General features: G+C 43.6%; 1 protein-coding gene across 7 annotated transcripts in view; it reads left to right on the top strand.

Annotated features, from left to right (window-relative positions):
- KDM6B (lysine demethylase 6B) overlaps positions 1-3042 on the top strand; it is a 154848-nt gene extending 151806 nt beyond the window's left edge. For all 7 annotated transcript variants that reach the window (XM_073654468.1, XM_073654467.1, XM_073654472.1 and 4 more), the window contains 3 exons: positions 737-863; positions 944-1114; positions 2385-3042. In XM_073654468.1, coding sequence (XP_073510569.1) covers positions 737-863; positions 944-1114; positions 2385-2408 — 322 coding nt within the window. In that variant the 3' untranslated portion in view covers positions 2409-3042. The remainder of the gene's footprint in view (positions 1-736; positions 864-943; positions 1115-2384) is intronic.
- The last annotated feature ends 7247 nt before the right edge of the window (positions 3043-10289 follow it).

Below are 10289 nucleotides of genomic sequence, written 5' to 3'. Positions count from 1 at the left end.
TCCTCCTCTGCTCGGCCACCATCTGCCCCTCCTCCTCTGCTCGGCCACCATCTGCCCCTCCTCCTCTGCTCGGCCACCATCTGCCCCTCCTCCTCCTCCTCCTCCTCCTCTGCTCGGCCACCATCTGCCCCTCCTCCTCCTCCTCCTCCTCCTCAGCGCCTCTGCTCGGCCACCATCTGCCCCTCCTCCTCCTCAGCGCCTCTGCTCGGCCACCATCTGCCCCTCCTCCTCCTCCTCCTCAGCGCCTCTGCTCGGCCACCATCTGCCCCTCCTCCTCCTCCTCCTCAGCGCCTCTGCTCGGCCACCATCTGCCCCTCCTCCTCCTCCTCAGCGCCTCTGCTCGGCCACCATCTGCCCCTCCTCCTCCTCCTCAGCGCCTCTGCTCGGCCACCATCTGCCCCTCCTCCTCCTCCTCAGCGCCTCTGCTCGGCCACCATCTGCCCCTCCTCCTCCTCCTCAGCGCCTCTGCTCGGCCACCATCTGCCCCTCCTCCTCAGTGGCCACCTCAGTCCACACCTCTTTTAACCTTCCGTCTCCTTTAGTCTCTCCTTACTTTTCCTTTTGTTTCGCCTGTTTGTTTTCTCTATTTCCCCCTTCTACGTTCCAGTTATTGCTGTCTTCCCGCCTCACTCGTCTTCCCGCCTCACTCGTCTTCCCGCCTCACTCGTCTTCCCGCCTCACTCGTCTTCCCGCCTCACTCGTCTTCCCGCCTCACTCGTCTTCCCTCCTTTTGTAGATACTGTCTCTTACAATCCATGAAGCGGTGTCAGATCCAGCGAGACAGACTCATCCGCAGCGGGAAGAAGATCGCCTATCAAGCTCGAGTCAAAGATGAACCAGCCTACTACTGCAACGAGTGTGACGTAAGCGCCCGCTCCTGGGGTTGGGGCCACGTGGAGGCGACCTCCAGGGTCTCACGGTCTTGTCTCTCTCACTTCTTCAGGTGGAAGTTTTTAATATCCTGTTTGTCACCAGCGAGAGCGGGGGTAAGAACACCTACCTGGTGCACTGTGAGACCTGCGCTCGGACCACCAGCATCACCTCAAGCAGCGTGGTCATTCTGGAGCAGTACAGAGTGGAGGAACTTATGCAGATGTACGACACCTTTCACCTGGTGAGGAGCTGGGGGTCACCACTTCAAACAACGCTGATCGTAGTCCTACCGCATAGACGCTTCGGGAATGTTCTACTCTGCAGTGACATTCTCAGACGTCATTACAAAGTAGAGCAGCTGCTGTGATCATACTGCTGCGGGAAGCCGGCTGTAAGACAGTCAGTCCCCATGGAGAAGGCGGAGATGGTTTATTACCATCTCTGCCTTCTCTATCGCTGTAAACATAGCGTGGACAGTGCTTCCGTCTCTGGACCCAGCCGTCATGTGATTGCTGTGTATAGGGAGAAAGCAGGAGCTGCTGGGTCCTAGGAGACTCTGCATTACCACTGTAACTGGAGCTAATGTAGCAAACCCAGTTACAGGGGACATTCAGAATAAATAAAACATGTTTAAATGCCCCCTACTCCAATGGTCTTTCCTGACCTTATGGGGGGGGGGGGGGCACAGTATGTGAAAAAAATGAAAAATTAAAAAGCCGGAAATAACAAATGTAATGGTGAGAAAAAAAGCCACTGCCAATCCAAATTGCTGTTATCCCCGCCCCAGTCGAACGTGTCCCAAAATATATAAATAATTATTCTGGAAAGGCTTAACACAATTTACAATGTATTTCAGTGGTCCTTTTGTGGTTTATTTATTTAAAAAAATAATAAAAAAAAAAAAGTGAAAAACCGACCAATTTCCTCTTATTTTCCCACTGAAAAAAAAAAAGTGAAAACTATAGCAGAATAAAGAAATGACTTTAATATCTGAATGAGAATTTAATATTTTTTTTTAAACCTTTTGAACCTCATGCAAGAAAAAAAAAATTGTGCATCGTCCTCTAACAATTAAAAAAATAAAAAAAATAAAGGTTCTGGCTGTAGAACGAAGGGGCGGAATAAAAACAAACAAACCCATAAGCGCTAAAAATATTAAAAATCCCTTTAAAAGGATTAAGCAGTAATTTGCGATGGGTCTTAAAATCCTCTGTGTTCTGCTCCTATTCGGTCTTAGGTGTTTCTATGGCTGCCGCCCCAGCAGACCCCCACTATATTCATACATTACATGGACAGCCCATTATTATGAATGAGAACTGTGTAATACCAAATGTCCCCTGTGGTGGCGCTGCAGGTTTTGTGAACATTTGCTGCTAGGATCCCTCATAGAGAATAGCTGATTCCTGGGGGTCCTGGCAGTTGGGACCATGTGGAAAACTTTATGGTCCGAGGTTCTTTATTTTGAGCAATGCCTTAATTTTTTTTTAATCTTAATTTTTTTTTTTTTCCAGTCCCCACCTCCAAGCACATGGTGAGCCTTTGCTCCTCCTTCTTCTTCTGCTCCTGCAACAGTCTCCTCCCACATCCTCCTCCTCCTCTGCCGAGCCAGCCAATCAAAACTCTCCCCTCTTCCCAGGACCAGTGAGAAGAGGGGGCGGTGCTACATAACCAGCCAATCGCAAATGAAAGAGAGAGCGAGGGGAGGGGTAAGGAGGGAGACGAGCCAGTTATGGATCGGCAGCTCATATTTCACACTCTCCAGCCAATCACAGGCCTTGTTTACACAGATACCCGTTCTCCTTTTCGTGGGAACAGCCAATCAGGATGCAGGATTCTACATGTCTGTTGTTTTTGATAATTTGATTTCCTTTTTTTTTTTTTTTTTCTCTTCCTCGTTTTTGTTTTTTGTAATTTTTATCAGGAATATTTATTCTGAAATCTTGAATTTGTGACTCTGAGGGCAGGGGGTGGGAGGGGCGGTATTAATTTGTGCGGGATTTTTTTTTATGCAGGTGGCGGCACTGAGTGCATTTTTTATTTTTATTTCTTTTCTTTTAAATTAAGTTCACAGTGGTTCTCTGCTATTGAAAATAGTGTGCGTGGGCGCGCTCTGTGTGACAGAGGGGCGCTGACCAGGCTAATGCTGTATTATTGAATGGGTATGTCGGAAAAGTATCTTTGGGAGGGGGGGGAGGGGTGGGTATGGGCGGGAGTGGGGCTGGGAGGGCGAACCTCATGCAAGTGATTGTGAGTCTTGACCGTAAAGTCTTCATTAAAAGCTGTGGTAAACGCTCGGACCGGGTGCCCCTCGAAGAAGGCGGCATCGTTTTGCGTAAGGGGGCGTGACTATCACTTAAAGAGTCCATGGGCGGGTGGCAGGGGTGGGTTCGACGAGGGTAACAAAACATAACACTGCTTGGACGAGATTTGGCGCAGTTCGCTGCTGCGGGGAGATTTGGCGCAGTTCGCTGCTGGGAGGAGATTTGGCGCAGTTCGCTGCTGGGAGGAGATTTGGCGCAGTTCGCTGCGGGGAGGAGATTTGGCGCAGTTCGCTGCTGGGAGGAGATTTGGCGCAGTTCGCTGCTGGGAGGAGATTTGGCGCAGTTCGCTGCTGGGAGGAGATTTGGCGCAGTTCGCTGCTGGGAGGAGATTTGGCGCAGTTCACTGCTGGGAGGAGATTTGGCGCAGTTCACTGCTGGGAGGAGATTTGGCGCAGTTCACTGCTGGGAGGAGATTTGGCGCAGTTCACTGCTGGGAGGAGATTTGGCGCAGTTCACTGCTGGGAGGAGATTTGGCGCAGTTCACTGCTGGGAGGAGATTTGGCGCAGTTCGCTGCTGGGAGGAGATTTGGCGCAGTTCGCTGCTGGGGGGAGATTTGGCGCAGTTCACTGCTGGGAGGAGATTTGGCGCAGTTCACTGCGGGGAGGAGATTTGGCGCAGTTCGCTGCTGGGGGGAGATTTGGCGCAGTTCACTGCTGGGAGGAGATTTGGCGCAGTTCACTTATTAAAATCCCATTCCCAACCTCCTTCATTGGGTTGGGGGTGGGGGGTGGAGGAGCACGGGACTATGTCAGGGTCTAAGGAGCCCTCCTTGAATGGGTTGATTAAAATAAAAAAAAGAGAAAAAAATGATGGCGCCCTTACCACTGCGAATAAATGAACCTCTCTCCGGGTTGTGTACGACGAGAAGAGATACGGGTTTTTATATATATATAGAGAGAGAGAGAGAGATAAATATCTATTTGGCGCGGACTCCTCCCCTTTTTAACCATTTCCTTGATTTTTTTTTTTTTTTCTTCACCCTTTTCCTGTTCTCTGTAAAATAGAAATTTATAAATAAATATATATATAGAGAGAAAGAGAGAGAAAGATTTGGTTTAACTTTACCTATGGAACCTTTCCCATCCGCTGGTTACTTCTTGTATTTTTTGCTTTTAGCGTCTGTTTTTTTTTTGGTTTTTTTTTTTTTTTTTGGTTTTTTTATTCCTGTCTTTCTTGAATATTTTATTACATTTTATGTCATTGAATGCTTTTGGTTGTTTTTATGTTTTTCGCCCCCATGTAAATCTTTTTATACCTCTCGCTTCACAAAACCGCAGGCCAGTCCTTTACCTCCTTTTTGTTTTAAGGTCCCTCCCCCATCCTCCCATATTAGGCATTGGCTCCGCCCCTACATTAGGCTCCACCTTTGAAAGCGGGATTTCAGCTTCAGGCGCTAATGGGTGTCCGAAATTTCAGAAGCTACTTTGTGGTGGTCAAGACGTTACCTTGATGGACGGCCGTTTTGGACTAGATATCCCCTCCATGTTTCCCCCCCTCCCCAAAAATAAATCTATATATTTTGGTCTTAATTTCTCCTTTTTATTGTGATGTTAGGACCTGGGGGGTCTCGCACTGGTGTCTGATTGGTCACTTTTTGTCTCAATAATTGGAAGTATTTGCTGCCATTTTTGGGGCCAGGCTTATATTCACCTCACACAAAAATGCTGCTCCTAAAAAAAAAAAAAAAATCTCTGAAGGGTCAAGTGTTTTATCTGTACTGTAAGAACGAAAAAAACTTTTCTTGTGTAGCCGAAAAAAGTACATTAAGTTAGTAAGCTGATAAATCCTGAGTGTAAAAATTTTTTTTAATTAAAAACAAAAAAAAAAACAACTTTGTAAAGTTTTTGTTTTTTGAGAACACTTGGAGAATTTGAGGACGCTGTCGTATAGATTTCCATCATTAAAGTTCTGCCATCCATCGAATAAGATGGCCTCTGTGGGAGCTCCTTCATGGTGATCTGCTCCTCTTTTTGGCCCCCCCCCCAAAAAAAAAATAGACTGAATAAAAAGACCAACAAACCTGGTTCTTTCAGTGCTGAGAAGGGTTTCGATTGGTCACTTCTTCTTGGCCAATCTTTTGTCTTAACCCATGTGGAGTAGGACTAATGTATTGTATTGGTGTAAATGTCTTCCGAATGGGTGACCATCTGCTTGTTCTCTCAGGCTTCCCCCCCCAAAGATTCTTTGAGGCAGTACTGCACCCTGACTTTAGTCCAGTCATCAATGATGGGATTATTCTCTTGATATGGTCGATTTTGGGTGAACTCTAACCTTTTAAAACTTTTTGACTGTCTCGGAACTTCGTTGTAGACTTATCGATGTATTTTGTTCCCAATGAGGTAGTCAAAAGATGTAGCTAAGGCTCAAGATGCCATAAAGTTTTTCATGGGGGGGATGGTCTTCCGATGAACGACTGTCGCAATCTCTAGAATTCTCGAGAAAATTTGGTGAGGTTAACTAAATCGTAGGTTTGGCTGGAGCTTAAGCCTTGAGCCTTGCCCCAATCACTGTTCAACCTTCTGTACCGAGGATAATGGCCATTCCTTTATTGAAAAAAAACTACACTTGAAACACTGGATCCTTCTTTTATTTAGCTTTTGTGTTGTGATTGCCATAAGTGACTCTTCAGACATCAGTCACCCCCTGATCACAGCTCTTTACTTTTGAGATACTGCCCTCAGGGGTGACCAGTTAAGTGTTGGCACCCCAGTACATTGACCACACGTGTATACCCTCAAACGCCTTACTCAAAAAGTTTTATCAAATGTGGTGAACCCTTCAGTGTACCTTTTGGGGTGAGTCATGTACATGGAATATACAAGTCCACCAATACACCATCTCCCCATAGTGTAGAACACATCCCTGACAAGTCAACCGTTACATCTCCTGTCCTACTACCATTTTTGTGTTGAGTATAGAGGACACGCCTGATGGGCAAGTCGTTAGGGTGGAATTAAACCATATATACATCTCCAGTCCTATCACCACCTTTCTGCAATGTGCAGAGGACACCCCTCTAGTGCACGAGTCATGTATGTGGAACATCTAGATCCTCAAATAGACCACCTACCCTACCAACTTTCTGAAGAGCATAGACCAGTAATAGTGGACTCGTATAATCCTTAGAGGGGAGAGTCATGTTTACTTTCAACAGAAAGATGGTGGCAGGGCAGGAGATGTATATGGATCATAGAAGTCTACCATTTCTCCTCATGTCCTACCACCATCTTTCTGTTGAATTTAGAGGGCACCCCTGATGGGTGAATCATGTATTGGTGGACTTCAGAAAGTCATGTATATGGATTATAGATCAGTGATGTCTTCTATCATCAACAGTAAGATCGTGGTAGGACATGAGGCGTAGTGGTGGACATCTATGACTCTTATACATTGCTACCCTCAACAGAAAGATAGTGGTAGAACAAGAGATGTATATGGATCATAGACGTCCACCATAACTCCTCATATCCTACCACAATTTTAGAGGTAGTGGACACCCCTAACGGAAGAGTCATAAATATAGATCATACCAGTCCACAATTACATCTACTGTCCTACTACCATCTTTCTTTTGAGGATAGAGGATAGTTCAGATGGGTGAGTCATGTATATTGATCACATCTCCTATCCTACTACCATTTTTCTTTAAAGGGTAGAGAAAATATGTGGATCATACCAGTCTACCATTACATCTCCTGTCCTACATCATCTTTCGAGGGTAGGGAACACCCCTGAAGGGTGAGTCAAGTATATGGATCATACTAGTCCACCGTTACATCTACTGTCTTACTATCTTTTGAGGGTAGAGGACACGCCTCGATGGGTGAGTCATGTATATAGATCACCTGTCCTACTACCATCTTTCTTAAAAGGGTAGAGAGCACCCCCGATGAACAGGTCATGTATGTGGATCATACCAGTCTACCATTACATCTCTTGTCCTACCACCATCTTTCTTTTAGAGGGTAGAGAACACCCCTGATGGGTGAGTTGTGTATATGGATCATACCATTACATCTCCTGTCTTACCACAAGTATGTGGAACCCATGGGGGACATGCCTAAAGTGGGAGCAGGGGTTCCCGTCAATGCCTAAAGTGGGAGCAGGGGTTCCCTTCGGTGCCCATTTTTATTTATTTTTTTTCCCATTTCCTTCGGCTTTATTTATTAACCCTTGCAGCTCTTTCCTCACCTCCCTTTTTACGTTGAATAAGCTTTTTTTGCCGATTTTCAAGGTGCTTTTTTGTTTTTCCTTCTCGTCTGTTTTAAAATACCTTCTAAAAATGGTGCTATGGATTATTGTACATTTTATTTTACTCGGTGGCGGGGTAACGGATTGCAAGGGGGTTTTGGGTTTACTTTTTAATTTTTTTATTTCTTTTGTCCCCCCCCCCCCCCCCCTACCTATTCCTTACGAATGGAAGAGGGGGCTGGGTTGGGGGTTGCTGGCAGGGGAGGGTCTGAACAGTGAGGTTCTGCATTTCAGTGGTGGGATTGGGGCTCTGCAGGTCCACATAAGGGGTATCCGGGTAAAAATGGAATTTTTTTTTTTAAGAAACTAAAAAAAATTTGTTGTTTGTTGAGGGGTTAGAAAATATCAAACCGTGGCACTGTGGCGACAGAGGGGGTCAATGGATTTATTGCAGCTGTCTGGTAGGAGGAGGGTTAACGTGTTGGTGCTCTGCAGATCTTTGGTGCTAATGAAGCCTCCCCACCCCCCATGTTTCCCCAAATCTGCAGAGCATTGCACCCCTTTTCTCCTTTCGTGTTTCACCTGGTGCTAAATACTTTTCCTGTGTGTTTTTATTTTTCTTAAAGTTGATTTTCCTCTTTGGGCGCGTTGTTACGGGGAGGGGGCCTCTTGGTTCGGATGCCCGGTGGGGCTCTTGGTGCATTGCGCCCCTTCCCCACTTTTTTTTTTATTCGACACATCCAACATCGCGTGACACCACTTTTATATAAAGCACAGCATCACCAAATCGGGGTCCAATCGATCACACTGGTCGGAAACGCCGTTAACCTACTCCTCACTCCGATCTAATGTCCGTTCCTCAGGCAATGCACTGGCACCCCACTAGGGAGCAGCACAACCTCGAGAGACCCCCATCAACCCTAAAGGTTTCCCCTTCCTGTCTGTAACCCCTTTACCCCCTACTCAAGAACATCACTCAAACTCAAGACTTATTTTTAACTGAGCCAGCGATTTTTTTGCCTTTTTTTTGTGAATTTGTGATATTAATAAATCTGAAAAAAAAAATAAAGATTTTGATAAAAAAAAAACAAAAAAAAAACTTGCCTTGTTTTATTATCTCATCACAGTGATAGATGATTGTTTATAATCCTGTACATAGGGGGCAGTATTATAGTAGTTATATTCCTGTACATAGGAGCAGTATTATAGTAGTTATATTCTTGTACATAGGGGCAGTATTATAGTAGTTATATTCCTGTACATAGGAGCAGTATTATAGTAGTTATATTCTTGTACATAAGGGGCAGTATTATAGTAGTTATATTCTTGTACATAGGAGCAGTATTATAGTAGTTATATTCTTGTACATAGGAGGCAGTATTATAGTAGTTATATTCTTGTACATAGGGGGCAGTATTATAGTAGTTATATTCTTGTACATAGGGGCAGTATTATAGTAGTTATATTCTTGTACATAGGAGCAGTATTATAGTAGTTATATTCTTGTATATAGGGGGCAGTATTATAGTAGTTATATTCCTGTACATAGGGGGCAGTATTATAGTAGTTATATTCTTGTACATAGGGGGCAGTATTATAGTAGTTATATTCTTGTACATAGGGGCAGTATTATAGTAGTTATATTCTTGTACATAGGAGCAGTATTATAGTAGTTATATTCTTGTATATAGGGGGCAGTATTATAGTAGTTATATTCCTGTACATAGGGGGCAGTATTATAGTAGTTATATTCCTGTACATAGGGGGCAGTATTATAGTAGTTATATTCTTGTACATAGGGGCAGTATTATAGTAGTTATATTCCTGTACATAGGAGCAGTATTATAGTAGTTATATTCTTGTACATAGGGGCAGTATTATAGTAGTTATATTCTTGTACATAGGGGCAGTATTATAGTAGTTATATTCTTGTACATAGGGGGCAGTATTATAGTAGTTATATTCTTGTACATAGGGGCAGTATTATAGTAGTTATATTCTTGTATATAGGGGGCAGTATTATAGTAGTTATATTCCTGTACATAGGGGGCAGTATTATAGTAGTTATATTCCTGTACATAGGAGCAGTATTATAGTAGTTATATTCTTGTACATAGGGGCAGTATTATAGTAGTTATATTCCTGTACATAGGAGCAGTATTATAGTAGTTATATTCTTGTACATAGGGGGCAGTATTATAGTAGTTATATTCTTGTACATAGGGGCAGTATTATAGTAGTTATATTCTTGTACATAGGGGCAGTATTATAGTAGTTATATTCTTGTATATAGGGGGCAGTATTATAGTAGTTATATTCCTGTACATAGGGGGCAGTATTATAGTAGTTATATTCCTGTACATAGGAGCAGTATTATAGTAGTTATATTCTTGTACATAGGGGCAGTATTATAGTAGTTATATTCTTGTACATAGAGGGCAGTATTATAGTAGTTATATTCCTGTACATAGGAGCAGTATTATAGTAGTTATATTCTTGTACATAGGGGGCAGTATTATAGTAGTTATATTCCTGTACATAGGAGCAGTATTATAGTAGTTATATTCTTGTACATAGGGGCAGTATTATAGTAGTTATATTCCTGTACATAGGAGCAGTATTATAGTAGTTATATTCTTGTACATAGGGGGCAGTATTATAGTAGTTATATTCTTGTACATAGGGGCAGTATTATAGTAGTTATATTCTTGTATATAGGGGGCAGTATTATAGTAGTTATATTCTTGTACATAGGGAGCAGTATTATAGTAGTTATATTCTTGTACATAGGAGGCAGTATTATAGTAGTTATATTCTTGTACATAGGGGGCAGTATTATAGTAGTTATACTCTTGTACATAGGGGGCAGTATTATAGTAGTTATATTCTTGTACATAGGGGGC

Source organism: Phyllobates terribilis, unplaced genomic scaffold, assembly GCF_046119375.1.
Source record: "Phyllobates terribilis strain yellow unplaced genomic scaffold, ASM4611937v1 Scaffold_11__3_contigs__length_659146591, whole genome shotgun sequence".
Lineage (NCBI taxonomy): Eukaryota > Metazoa > Chordata > Amphibia > Anura > Dendrobatidae > Phyllobates > Phyllobates terribilis.
The sequence above is the reverse complement of the archived record's forward strand: the minus strand, read 5'-3'. Positions and strand labels throughout refer to the sequence as shown.